At 38.6% G+C, this 13,548-nt stretch overlaps 1 protein-coding gene across 3 annotated transcripts in view; it reads left to right on the plus strand.

The window, feature by feature from the left end:
• Window positions 1–13,548, plus strand: part of LOC145214873 (E3 ubiquitin-protein ligase UBR4-like) — a 56,645-nt gene that overhangs the window by 9,560 nt on the left and 33,537 nt on the right. For all 3 annotated transcript variants that reach the window (XM_080083481.1, XM_080083483.1, XM_080083482.1), the window contains exons 26-56: window positions 159–363; window positions 1,688–1,810; window positions 1,877–2,083; window positions 2,157–2,275; window positions 2,386–2,480; window positions 2,554–2,670; window positions 3,341–3,542; window positions 4,034–4,283; window positions 4,784–4,895; window positions 5,282–5,453; window positions 5,722–5,869; window positions 6,118–6,276; window positions 6,759–6,847; window positions 6,911–7,107; window positions 7,477–7,625; window positions 8,067–8,142; window positions 8,214–8,369; window positions 8,815–9,050; window positions 9,355–9,549; window positions 9,884–10,060; window positions 10,126–10,290; window positions 10,535–10,730; window positions 11,116–11,163; window positions 11,232–11,384; window positions 11,722–11,783; window positions 11,847–12,011; window positions 12,311–12,428; window positions 12,536–12,676; window positions 12,747–12,814; window positions 12,893–13,039; window positions 13,371–13,544. In XM_080083481.1, coding sequence (XP_079939607.1) covers window positions 159–363; window positions 1,688–1,810; window positions 1,877–2,083; window positions 2,157–2,275; window positions 2,386–2,480; window positions 2,554–2,670; window positions 3,341–3,542; window positions 4,034–4,283; window positions 4,784–4,895; window positions 5,282–5,453; window positions 5,722–5,869; window positions 6,118–6,276; window positions 6,759–6,847; window positions 6,911–7,107; window positions 7,477–7,625; window positions 8,067–8,142; window positions 8,214–8,369; window positions 8,815–9,050; window positions 9,355–9,549; window positions 9,884–10,060; window positions 10,126–10,290; window positions 10,535–10,730; window positions 11,116–11,163; window positions 11,232–11,384; window positions 11,722–11,783; window positions 11,847–12,011; window positions 12,311–12,428; window positions 12,536–12,676; window positions 12,747–12,814; window positions 12,893–13,039; window positions 13,371–13,544 — 4,621 coding nt within the window. The remainder of the gene's footprint in view (window positions 1–158; window positions 364–1,687; window positions 1,811–1,876; window positions 2,084–2,156; window positions 2,276–2,385; window positions 2,481–2,553; window positions 2,671–3,340; window positions 3,543–4,033; window positions 4,284–4,783; window positions 4,896–5,281; window positions 5,454–5,721; window positions 5,870–6,117; window positions 6,277–6,758; window positions 6,848–6,910; window positions 7,108–7,476; window positions 7,626–8,066; window positions 8,143–8,213; window positions 8,370–8,814; window positions 9,051–9,354; window positions 9,550–9,883; window positions 10,061–10,125; window positions 10,291–10,534; window positions 10,731–11,115; window positions 11,164–11,231; window positions 11,385–11,721; window positions 11,784–11,846; window positions 12,012–12,310; window positions 12,429–12,535; window positions 12,677–12,746; window positions 12,815–12,892; window positions 13,040–13,370; window positions 13,545–13,548) is intronic.

Here is a 13,548-nt window from a genome sequence, read left to right on the forward strand (position 1 = left end):
CAACACAATCACCTGGGACAAAAGGCTGTTCAAATGCAAAATTTCTGTCAATTACTACCTGTCATAAACTGTTGCAGTGATAAACATGGTGTATGTAAAACAGCATAGTGTAAAACCGACCTTTCTGTTTTTTGCTTCACCCGTTTATTTTTTTGAAGAAACCAAATTCTTCGCTTGGCTCTGAAAGAGGAATACTCTTCGTGGGATGAATCTAATAAAGAAGCTCTGTTGGCTGTGATGCAGTGTGTGGATGTGGATATGAAACGAACAACAGAAGGATGCACCAATATTCCTTTACCACTGTCAATTTCAGAAGTTCTTGCAAGCTGGAGTCAATTGCGACAACAGCTTGTAGTTTACACTGTAAGTATTAGAAATTTTTAAAGAAGAAAAATAGAAGGATTTCACTCTATAGGAATTGTCTCAAATAGCAAGTTTTAAGATTAATTTTAATATCCACAATCATAAACAAACAGATAAAGTTGTATCAAAAGTCTATTATTTACTTAGTAATCCTGTAATTTTTCTTGACCCAGTGGCAAAGTGCCATAAATTTAAACGCATAACGTTTAAATTTATTTACATAAGAAGTACTCACAACTGTTGCGTTCCTTTAAGTTACTTTAGGAAAATACGCTTACCAAAACACTTAAAGTAGGTCTAAAACAGTGATAACTAAAGGCATTCTAGTATTATTTTTCTGCACTAAAAGGAGTCAATATACCCTGCTGGCATAGGCGTCGATTTTTTAGAATAAATTTTCTTTTGTGGGGTGGCAAAATTTGGTCAGGTTCCTTACGTGATCAAACCACACCACGCTACTCGTTAAGGTTTGTAGATGGCATTTCGCGGATATGGGCAGGGTATAAACACGTATATTACTATGCACTCAATCTTGCTAACTTGGACGTAACAACTATGAAAGTCACGTCACAAATCGTCCATCTATATGCGTAGTTATGACGTCACAATGCGTTAGTTATGTGATCACAGCAGTGTACTGGTTTGTGGCGGGAAAAGTGTATCTCGTGCTGGGTAGCGTTATTTATCCGAAGTAGTGTGGTTCAAAAGGTAACATAACGCACAAAACGCCACGTAGCATGTGATCCATAAACAGAGATCTGTAAATTAATTTTACAAGTTCAATTTTGCAAAAGTATCGAATTGGCATTGTAGTTTCGACACGAAATTTGCGCACATGGGTGGCCGCTGCAATTAAATTTTCGTGCATGGAAATGGAACTCTGTGTAACTATATAATCTCCAACTGCTAATTAACATCCACAACACCTAAAAACTTGAAATTTGCCATTGTTACGTCCTGTTCAGACTTGTTCTGGTGGAGCAAAAAATCACTGAAGCGAGCAGCGCAAAACGGGTTTTCCCCATGCGTTGTTTAAAAACAAAAGAGATTTCGCGGAGCTTGCTTTGCACATGCTCGAAAGTCGAAATATACCGACCATTAGAAAGAGCGCATGTAAATGAAAGAAACCCATATCTGTAATGCACGAATATAAATACGGCCAGGCAATTTCTGGGGTGGCAGCATAGCTATTTTATAATGGCTGCCACCCCAGAGATTTTTTGTGGGGAGGCCCGCCACCCTAGCCACCCCGGGAATCGACGCCTATGCCTGCTGGTAATGTTATCAAAGTATCCCTAAAAAATGTTTTAATTTTTGTCTACAGAACACTAACAAAGATACACTAAACAACTGCCTGCAGTCGCATTTCCGGGCGTTGTCATGCAGCTCAGACAACAGCGCAACCAAGACCACCACAGTCAGTCTACTGCTGGTGCAGGACCCGCTGGTAAGCAACAACCACCTATTCTTCTGCGTGGTAAAACAGCCAAACAAACAATCACATCTATTTTAGTATCTGCTGTGTGATGATCTGGTCGTGTGGATCAAGGATTGTACGTCGCCATTTGCTGCCCAGGTCTGCGACACCCTAGTGCCATTACTAGCCGATGTAACATGCATGGACGGCTACCACCAAATCAAACAGGCTTTGGAAAAAGTAACAGGCGGGCCAAGCGGCTCTGAAGAAAATTCTGACACTTTGGACTTTTACTCCCTCAGAGTAAGACGAAATATTTACCTGTTTGTAGTTGAAAATAGAAAACGGTATTTTTTACTATTGAAAACCTTTGTAGGGTGCGTACAATATTCTCACCAAGTACATCGACCCTGCTACTGGAATTAAGAACAAAACTGTAGCAATAAAATACCTGACATATTTGGAGGCCTCGCTCAATGATCATAGCATGCAGAGGTAACGCTATTATAACTCTTAACGCTAATTAGTCACAAATGTAAAACTCGATGCACACCTGTTTTACAGCGACAGCATTGCCACTGAAATACTTTTTGTTTTTCTTTAAGGGCCCTGAACAAGTTCTTTGCTTCTGATGATGCAAATGAATCTGCTTCTATAAAAACTGATGCTGAAACAAAAACTCCCGTTACGACGTTTAAAGGTAACTGTTGATTGTGGCTGTTACATTGAAGTATTGGCGAATTTACCGATTGTCTTGGTATTTTTATGTAAAGGAAAAGCTGGAAGTGGGAAGGGAAGCATTGTTGAGTTGATGCTGACAAACAGAATGCTGACGTCAGCAGAATATTCCAACCAACTGCTTCAGTTTATCGCCAAGCTGTGCAAATATGGTATTATTATTTTTTTGTTTTCTGTGACTTTGACTTACATTGTGAGGAGATTGCTAAACACTACTTTCTTTTTTAACAGCCTTTTTAGTGTTAAAGTTTTTTAGTCTATTTCACATAAAAATCTCAACAGTTAATGTAGTTGATACATTTGTCTAGTACAGTGGTTCCCAAACTGTGGGCCATGGCCCAGTACTAGGCCACCAAGACATTTTCAATGGGCCACAGAGCCATTCGAACAGATTCTACTGTTATGCTATGCTGTAGATATTATGCGATTTGTTTTGAAAAACATAATATTTGCAAAGAATTCCGAATCTTGTCGCCAAATTTCAGGAGCATGTATCTCATTAAAAATAAATTGCTAGAAACCATTTCGCCTGTTTTTGAGGTTTTTTTTGTTTGTGCCCAAATTTACAGCACACAGTGAGCCACGAATTGCTATTAAATAGACATTTGGGCCACAGACCAAAAAAGTTTGGGAACCCCTGGTCTAGTATATATGGGGTCAATGTTGCTTAAAACGCACTTTTGACATGAATTTTTCACCAGTTAATCTTCATTTCAAACATTAACACTTTTCACCACACAAAAGAATAATGCTTTAATTTCACCCAGTAAAAACACATATTTTTTTTTTATGGTTTCCACTAACTGACCATTAACTTTGCAGCGAATGGAAACGATTCTCACGCTCAAGCCTGTCTTGGTCCTATTTGCAAGCAAATGTGTGATTTCAACCTCACTCCTGCCGAGATGAGAGACTGGGTTTCCAAGTTCGATCTTAACGCTGTTACCGATGACGGTGTTAGCCTTCGTGACGACATCTCCTCTGCTCTGCTATCTCTCTCGCAGTTTGTGCTTAGTGAACACTGGTAAGCCCAATACCATTTGTAGCTTACTTGAGCGGGTCGATATTGGGTCAAACCCGATTTTTTTCTTGGTAAAATGAAACTTGCAAGAATGTGCCCAGTCATCCCCGAACCAATTCCGTTTTATTCTAATTCAATACCGATCCCGTCCCGAACTCCAAAATTTTCAAATCTGAGTATAATTGATAAAACGTCGCTCACCAGGAAGACATAGGTGGCCGCCATTTTATACGATTGCAGTGATAGGGAAAAACAACATCGTAAAAATGGAGAGATAGTCTAATCGTGGGTTCCTATAATTCTCAGATTTGCTGATGTTTGTACCTCATCCAACGCCCCGGATGTTAATAATAGCGATCTTTACACACCTTGCAACAAAATGTATTCACTTCATTTGAGTTATTTGCAAATTGATTATACTTCTATTAAAACTACCCGTTGGTCGCTGTTAGCACTACTAAAAGAATACTAATGTAAAGTGTAACATATTGTAGTCCGGTGGACCAAAAGTTGGCCTTACATCTTCTTGATGCGATACTCCCAATTGACACAAGTCCAGAAGTAGCCGTAGTCAGTTTGCAGGCGATGTCACCTAAGTTTGTATCTATCCTTGCCACACTGGCTGATGCTGAAAACGGAAAGGGACACACCAAGTTGCTGCATTACGTGCTTTGGTGGCTGGATGCCTGCGCGTTGATGCTTAAAGACCATGAAAATGCTAGTCAGATGCATGCTCAAAAAGAGGTAACCGTTTTATTAGCTGTGGTTTGTAGGGATGTGCCAAAACTGCAAATGTTCTGTTTGGTCGAGCACCGAGCATCTCAAGTTAATGCTCGGTGCCTTATGACGTCACAAAAACTCCCCATTATACGTTAGTTTCAGCTCTACAAGATCTTTTACGTCACCAGCGGTGTATTACGCTGTACATGCCCATGCACTTCATGAAGTGCGCGTTTTTCCACCATCTAATACATTTGAAAAATCATTAGTTTTTTTTATAGACACCCTTTCGAACACTAGCTACGTTTGCTAGCAGGGCATGATAGGCAAATTTAATGCTCGGGTCAGTTTGTGCAACTGCCCTGCCGAGCAGCGAGCATCAAAAACAGCGATGCTCGGTACCGAGTACTCGGGTTCTGGCTCGGCTCGGCCCATCCCTAGTGGTTTGTACAGGCGTGTGTTTAAAAACTGACATTTCTGTTTTTTGTCAAATTCGTTGTTATCTTTTGTTTTGTGTCTGACAGAACGATATCACACGGGCGGTATCGACCTGCAGTGCGTTCCTCATTTACGTCGGGAATGTGCTTTCAGCTCTAAAAGCCAAGCTCACCGACACAACAGAGCAGCCTGAGGAAGGTATTCATTATTCATTGCTTGTTTTTTTAATGTAGTTGGCTGTTGGAAAAGACCTTTGAACAACAAAATGTGCAAGACTATACACGGATATGTTCCTTTATTCTTGTGGTCTCAATCCCTGATGATGGCATGACAATTTGCCGAAACGTTTGAATTATAAAGCATGTCAGTTTTTACATCTATTTAGGGCCGTTGTATTCGTCATTAAAGTGTGCAAAATATAGAAAAAAGTATTTCATAATTCGTTACCTAGTTTTAAAGTTTGCTGGTCATTATACTATGATCAGGCGATTTGTTTGAGCACAAAAAAGGTTACTAAAATGGCGACCAGCTCTAAGTAGGATTTGCTCGTATCTATTTCATCCAACTTTGTGTGACATTATTAGCTGACTCGGACATGGAAGATTTACTGGATGCGAGTTATGAGCATGAGTGTGATTTCGAGGAACCGGATATGGATGCTGGAAATGAAGACGAATCCTCTCAGGATGAGGAAGGACTGTGGAACAAACTGTGCACATACACAATTACACAGAAGAAGTTTATGAACCAACATTGGTAAGCATTAAGGCTTTGAAACTGTTGCAACATTTTCCCCGATTTATATGTTGCATAATGTACAATTGGATTTTGTTTTTGTTTTTGACGTTTGGCCTTATGTTAAAAAATGTATTTAAGAGCAATGTAGGACGTGTTTGTGGATTAATATTTTGCGTTTTTCGCAAAATAGACGAATTTGTACTTTAAACTGAGTTATTCGATTATATTAATTGGAAAATGATTTGCCTCATTTTTTGTCACCTACGTATCGAGTTCTTTCTATCAGGTATCATTGCCACACATGTGAGATGGTGGACGGGGTTGGAGTGTGCACAGTATGCGCAAAGGTCTGTCACAAAGGCCACGATCTCACATACGCCAAGTTTGGCTCATTTTTCTGCGACTGTGGTGCCAAAGAAAACAAGTCATGCAAGGTATAAAATTTAACTGACATTAAACTTAAAAAAATAGTTTACGAAAGTGTGTTTTTGATAAAACTACTGGATTTTCTAAAATCTGGTTTGTGCTTTTTATAAAGTGGTGATTTTCGTAAAGTGGTGCTTTTACGTTATTAACTTGAATGTTACAATTTGCGTCACCAGCTTGAACGTTTTTTTAACAATTAAAGATAAACAAATATTTCAATTGAACTAAAAAAAATAAAAATAAAAATAATTTGCAGGCTCTGGTGAAGAGAGTTCCAGGCAGCGACAAACTGGCTTCAGGTGTGTCCGCATTTTCCGACTCGTCACGACCTGCATCAGCGTCCACATCTGCATCTAATGTCGTCCCTGTCTCTACATCCACTTCCGCAACTTCACAAAAGACCGCTGAACCAACGGCAAGTTGTTAAAACCTTCATATGCTTTCACCACTCTGCTACTGTTATTGTTTGTATTGATAGTGCAGGCTTATTTCTGCAATTTAGTTTTTGCGCTCAAACATCAGCGGTGTTAGCAAATCAAGACATGATTTGCTTAGAATAAAATTAAGTAGGTCACTTTTAACATAGATTTCTGAATGAATACTGTTGTAACTTATGAGCAATACCAAATCGAATGTTGCGAAACACTGTTTTTGAACGTTGAAGGATACAGGTTCTCCATGCACCATTTACAAATTCTGCACTTTGTACAGTATATACATGTCTTATGTAATACATGACTTCGTACAGTAAACATATAAAGTACTGCTGTATGAAAAATACCGACAAGTCTAAGGGCGTTCACCCTTCACACACAAAAAAACTTCATTTTTTACCACAATTATTTGTCCTTCATTGCCAGTGTCGACAACTTTAATTCGAACACCAACTTTTCACAGGCGACCACAGCCACTGATCAGGCCACCGCTACAGCAGCAGCAACAGCAGCAGCAAAAGCGCTTGGAAATTCGGCCAAACCACCGCAGAGGTACATGACAAAACTCAATTCACTTTTTGATTCAAATTGTCAACCATTTTCAATTTACCCTAGAACGCCGAAGTACGTGACTGGTAAACCTCTAAATGTGGAGGCAAGCACAGCGGACTTACTTCGACTTATGGAAAACCCTGGTGCAGACGTGAGTGATGAGAATTTACCACAAGCGAAGGGGGTTGTTGCAACTTTGTTGAAAGTGCTTGGTGTCATGCAGAGTGTTATTCACACCGAGGATTACAAGCTCAACTCAGGTATATCGCCATCTCCTAAATAACTTGTTGTAATAATATACTATGCGTCTGCAAAAACATGCAAAGCAAAGCAGAAACACGCTTTAAACGAGTGGTGCTTAAATTGGGTTGTTTTTAGGCTTGTTTAAACCATGTTATTGGAGAAATTATCCTCTAAAGCTGACAAAGTGAACCTTTTTAATCATAAGATCTGTACCTTGACATGTTAAAGGGAGTGGGCGTAAATTGGTTATTAGTCAGAAAAACAACAACTAATTTTGAAAACCACTGGCATTTATCATACCTTGTTAATGAGGGTTTTAATCCTTCTTGTAGTCTTGGTTTCGGGGTTTATTGCTAACCAAGGTATTGTGTTGGTTTTATTAACAGCAAGTAGCACATTGCGTGCTCTGAAAGCAATGGAGGACTTACATCAGTTACAGAAACCAACAACATCAGTTGATACACTCATGGTTCCAACACTTGGCTCACAAGAGGGCGCCTTCGAAAATGTAAAAGCCAATTTTACTGGAGAACAGGTAAATCCCCAAAATATTTCATGTGAAATAATTATTCGAAACTTAATATCACTAACTATCACCGAAAATATATATGTTAATTCTTCACGTAAATTTAAATGCAGTCACTTTCTGGTAAAGTTATGTTTTGTTTTAAACGCTATTAAAACCGTACCTGGCTGACAAATTTTGATAGCAACAAGTTTATGTCTGGAATGTGCTGAGGGTGATTATATTGAATAGTAATCAGACCCTCCAACAGAAGACATGGTCATTGACGACCACTATTGTTTTATCATGTAATTTCGCAGAAACTGAAGATGCCAGTTGGGGGAAATATTCATGTAAATCGATTGACTGATTTTGTTACTTGGCAAATATTTTCCATTCTCATTAACCTGAAATGTTGTTTCTCAATTGCCTAGCACGCCATTCTCACCAGATTTAAATGTATTTTCACAGGGTCAAACCATTCGTCAACTGATCAATGCTCGGTACATTCGTCGAGTAGCAATGTGTTGCCTGGCAACAACAGCAGGTAAGGTATCATAGCAACCATAGACTATGCCACAATATCACGGTCACCATTATTAAATTCCTACACAACAGGACGTCGCCAACATCTCGCCGTCAGCCATGAGAAGACCAAGGTAACTCTGCTTCAGCTGTCAGCTCTACTGAAACAAGCGAACGTGAGCAAACGCAAGTTGACACTTACACGACTCTCGACCACAGCCATGCCCTTTTCTGTTACTACTATAACAGGTGTGCCTTGTTGTATTGTGTCACATGTTGAACTAGTGTATAGATTATAGAGTGTTTAACGACTATCAGCGTTCAAACACTGAGCATGCTTGTAACTCTTAAGATCAAGCCTTGTTGCATCAATAATTCAGTGATGCCGATCCACAAATGGTGGGTAAATGAAGCTAGCCGCTGCAGATACTGCACCGGCCAGAATATTTATGATATTGTTTTTTTTGAAAGGAATGCACTATCTTTAATTGACTGTCTCAAACTCAATATAAACGTAAATTCAGATAAACGCCATACAGTGTCACCCACTAATATAGTTAGGGAGGAACTTATTTTACATTATTGAAATGTCCTAGCCATTTCTAAAGTTCATGAATACATAACACAACACATATCTAAAAACTAAATGAAACTAAGCAAAATCAAATATAACCATTGAACCATTTGTGAACAGCAAATCCTTCCAACGACGAAGTTTTGGCCGTTTGCGGTTTAAAGGATTGTCACGTGCTGACGTATGCGTCCACCCCAGCAGTGATCGTCCCATCAGGTTCAGTCACACAACATCTGGTTTTGCATCCGCAACTTGCCACAAACAACTACATCATACGGGCTGTGTGGCTTCCCGCATCTCCCAGTATGCTCGCACTAGTTACAGCCGACTTTATTAAAATCTACGATCTGTCAAAGGTATTTGAATAGTTTGATTTTGTTCCTGCGATGTTACTTTGTGTATTAGCTATTTCTTTTGCCTTTTTTAATAAGGAAAATTTCACCAAACGTTGCAAAATTTTTCCATGTGCTGTAAATTATGTTCAATATGGTGCTTCGGATATTTTAACACCAGGCAGTTATGGCGTAAAACTACATTCGTTGCCACGTTTAATAATATATAAAAACAAAACTTGATCTTTTGGATAATTGCCCCAACGATTTGCAATAAGTCAAGTGGCCAAGAAAAAAACTCTGTAGAAAAGTGAATTTGATTTTCTAGGACATTCTTTCGCCTTGTTTTTACCTTCTTTTGCCGACCGGAAAAATTCGGGATGCCACTTTCATTGGAGGAATGCAAAGTGACGTAGACACCTGTATAGCAGTGATGTCATCGACTGGTTACATTTACGCACAAGTTCTCAACCACGAAAGTCTGGCTGTTCACGGAACCTTCTATCTAACAGACGTTCTGTCCGTAAGTTAACCTTTTGTAATCATAAATAATATTCATTTATGTTGTAAGTAGGAGTTAAATTGGCGAATGGCATATGTCTTCTAGATTGCATTCTTGTGTTGCATCTGTTTTGTTTATTAAATAAATCTGTAGATAAAAAAGACAGTTTGTCTCTATTTTGTCCATTAAACTCTTTTCAAATGTTTATGGATTTCATTTTCGCTCATTTCTTGTTTAAATAAATTCACTGATATAAATAAGTTTAAGTGTTTATAAAGCTTTCAGTTTTTACATTAAAACACAACTTTAAAGCTTGATCTTTCATACCTGTTCTAACATGCAACTTTGATCACAGGTCAATCACGATCAATTGAAGGAAAGCGGGGGTCAGATTGGTGGTGGAGGGCTCTCCGTGTATTACTCCCACTCCCTTAAACTTCTCTTCTTCAGCTATGTTAATGGCAAGAACTTTGCTGCCTCCGTCGACAGCAAGATTGAAAACACTGTCACTATTTTCCCCATCGACTACAAAGTAAGTTCTAATATCGAGTGAAATAACTTCAACCTTACCATATCAATATTGTTTTTCCACTGCAGGCCAGCAATGGTGGAAGTGGTTCTGCGAGGAATGGTTCGAACGCTTTGTACGAATGGTCGGAGGTGGTGAACCATTCAGGGTTGGTGTTTTCCTTCTCACACTCCCAAGGTTGCCCTGTGGTGATTATGGTGGAACCAGACAAAATATCTTTGCAGGAAATTAAGGTACAGTAAACACCAAACGAACATTAAAAGTAATTTTCTGAACGTCTGAACTCACATAACCGATAAACTGATAAAACATATGCGTCAGACGTTTTCGTAATTGTATTGTTATTATAAGAACATGAGGTTTGCTCTCATAACAATAATTTCCTAAAAATAAAACTTAACACAACTAATTTCATTTCCTAAATTAAAAAAGCAATCCAAATTGCTTACATATCAATAACCAGATTTTCCGTTTCAGGGACTATCAGCGAAAGCTAAGATTCAGGATTTGGTGGCAGTGCGACATGCTGGTTCATCAGCAACACCGAAAGAGCCAGGAGAAAGGACGACTATCATTGTTTTGTGTGAGGATGGCTCACTGAGGATTTACCTTGCTTCTGCCGAACACACTGGATACTGGCTTCAGCCTAAACTCCAACCGTCCGTTGTGCTCGGTAAAACTGTTTTTACGTCGTCTGTCAATTTTTTCTCTACCCACTTTGAGCACAAAAATTGATGTAAAAATGAATAAATGTTGCACCATATTTTTACCCTATTTGCAAGGACAAGGGGTTATTTTATTATGAGTTGTTAAACCATAACCGGGGACTTTATTTATTCATGTCTGTATTTTTCAAAAAAGGAGCTCTATTATCTTTCAAATTGTCAAAGGGCAACTATCCTTTCATAAACATTTATTCTTACTTTTTTTCTAGAACGAAGTCAGAAAATAATTGGTCTTGCACATCAAAAAATGACTCAAAAAATTTTAATTAAAGATTAGAATCAATATTGACACCAATTTAAACAAGGCCACTAAATTAAGATCCATAATTTCAGGTACTACCGGTTTGGGAAGAAAAAAGCAGAGCCCGCATGCTTTGCAAGGTAAGTACAGCAAAATTATGTTATAACCCTAAACCCAGAAATCTGCAACTTAGTTTCTTATATGCCAGCTTTGGACAAAGAAAGAGACGGAGAGGAAATCACCTTCCCGGTTGATTTTTTTGAACACTGTCAAGTTTTCAACAACAACGATATCGAATTTGGAGGAGATCCCTTACAAGTGTACAACACTGCGCAGATCAAGAACAGACTTAATAGCACCGGTGAGTTTTGTTGTCCAATTCTCAATTGCAGTGTTTCCAAAAAAGTTTTTGGATTCAGTTAATAGACAACGGGATTTAGTTTGATAAATTAACATGGAGTAGATGGTCTAAACTTTTTTGTCTGGTTCACCCATTGGCCGCTACTATTGACATAAATTATCCCTAGTTTTTTGACCAACTATCCTCAAAAATAGTTGCAAAAGGGATTTGTACATTGGTTCTATTGTGAAAAGTTTTTTGTTGGTACATTTTTTTTACTTTTTTTTTACCAATCACTGAACTAAACAGTCTAAACGGTCGGTTGCAGCTAATTTGATGCATCAATTTTATTTTTCAGGCATGTACATTATGGACAAGTCAATTTTCACCGTCAAGATCATTAACAAGAATCCAAATATGGTAAGTTCTCAACACCGAACCAGCAGTTATCAGACCTTGTGCCTATACTCTTATGTATTTCAGGTTATCACTGGTTTGCGTGTGTTGTTGGGCAGCAAAGGGGCGCTCACTGCTCCATGCACTTTATACATCCACGAGAGATACATTAGTCTTGGCCCACGGGTTACCAGACCTCGCTGGTTCGACCTGCCCCTTACAAGAGCCGAATCGATCGCTTACAATTCCGAGGTGAGATTTATTACCCAATGCCAAATCAAATCATCATTAGATCTTTTTTAAATCATAGTACGAGAGGTAAATATTGGTTTGGTTCTGTTTTTGTGTAATTTTGTTTTTTCACTCTTTAGACGTTTGACAAATTTTCCCCAATTTCTTTAAATAGGCACGCGTAGTAGCTGTTTGATCATGTGTCGTCTAAGCTTTAGCCCTAGTTGACCAGTAAGTTAACTTACGAGTAGTTCCAGTACACAAAAACATAACATTTTTAGTTTGTGTCAAAATTAAGTTGTTTAAATTTCTTTATTTAGCTGAGACTTACCTGTGGTCCTTCTGAGCATCCAGAGGATCATATCATTGTTGACAGCATCAAAGTTTATGGGAAAACAAAGGAGGCATTTGGATGGCCCCAGGATGAACCGGTAGCAGGTAAAGCTGTCATCAAAAAGTCAAAAGCTATCTCCAAAGTTGATTGCTTTACTTAACATTTTTCGTTAATTAAAAAAATATATAATTGTGTATGTATACTTTTCCAGCTAAAAATACGTCATCCGCACCATCAACTGTTGGTTCAAAGCAGACAAGCAAACCGGTTGCCACTAACAACGGCAGTGACGCGGATTCGGACATTTCTGGTGCTTCCCAGACACCTGCAGCTGCCAATATTTCAAACACAGGTAAACGCACAAAAACACAATTTTTTTTTATTCGAACTCCATTTAATTTATCTTCGAACTTTTCTTGCAGGAATCGCTGACGAATTTCTTCAGTCATGTCTGACAGCACTCAACAATGCATTTTACGACAAATTTCAGGTTAGACCTATTTTCATTTTTTCCCGTAAAACTTCCGTAAAAAGACAAAATCACGACGTGGAAATTTATTCTTCGCAGGAATCGAAATCAGATGACTTGCGTGGGTTGGCGATCGGCGGAACATCGGATCTACTTACCGAACCCTTGTCATCCCGGGTTTATCACTCACTTAAATATCTGATGAAGAAACTATTTGACACCAAAGCAGAGTGCTACCAGTTTATGGTAAGGAATGGTGTTGGGGCAACGTAACTGAATACAGACTGGCTACTACACGCATATATAGTTGCGAAGATTTTAATGCGATTACCCGAAGACGATTTGTTTTTCAAATTAACACTTATACCTTGATCCTATTTCGAAATCTTTGGTTCTTTTTTCAATACTGTACAGATGCTACGTTCAATTTTATATTTGCCTGATGTTGCATATATTATGCATTTTATCACTTATGGTAAACTATGTTTCAAATTTAAATTTCGTTTAAAGCAAATTAACAACACAGAAATTAATATTAACGGATTTGTCACCAGATATTTTCATGTTTTATTCACAGGACGAGGTTCTGCTCAAGCATGCTGCCGAATCCTTGAAAAACGAATCAAGTAAAACTGGCAAACTGATAGACGAGGATTCATTTCAGCGTTGTCTGTATCACCTGTCGATGATTGCACGACGTCGTCCGTTCAATGTTACAGCGATTAAATTGGGCGACGAACAGGATGTACAGGTAT

This window comes from Phallusia mammillata, chromosome 2 (genome assembly GCF_965637545.1).
Source record: "Phallusia mammillata chromosome 2, kaPhaMamm4.hap1.1, whole genome shotgun sequence".
Classification (NCBI taxonomy): Eukaryota; Metazoa; Chordata; class Ascidiacea; order Phlebobranchia; family Ascidiidae; genus Phallusia; species Phallusia mammillata.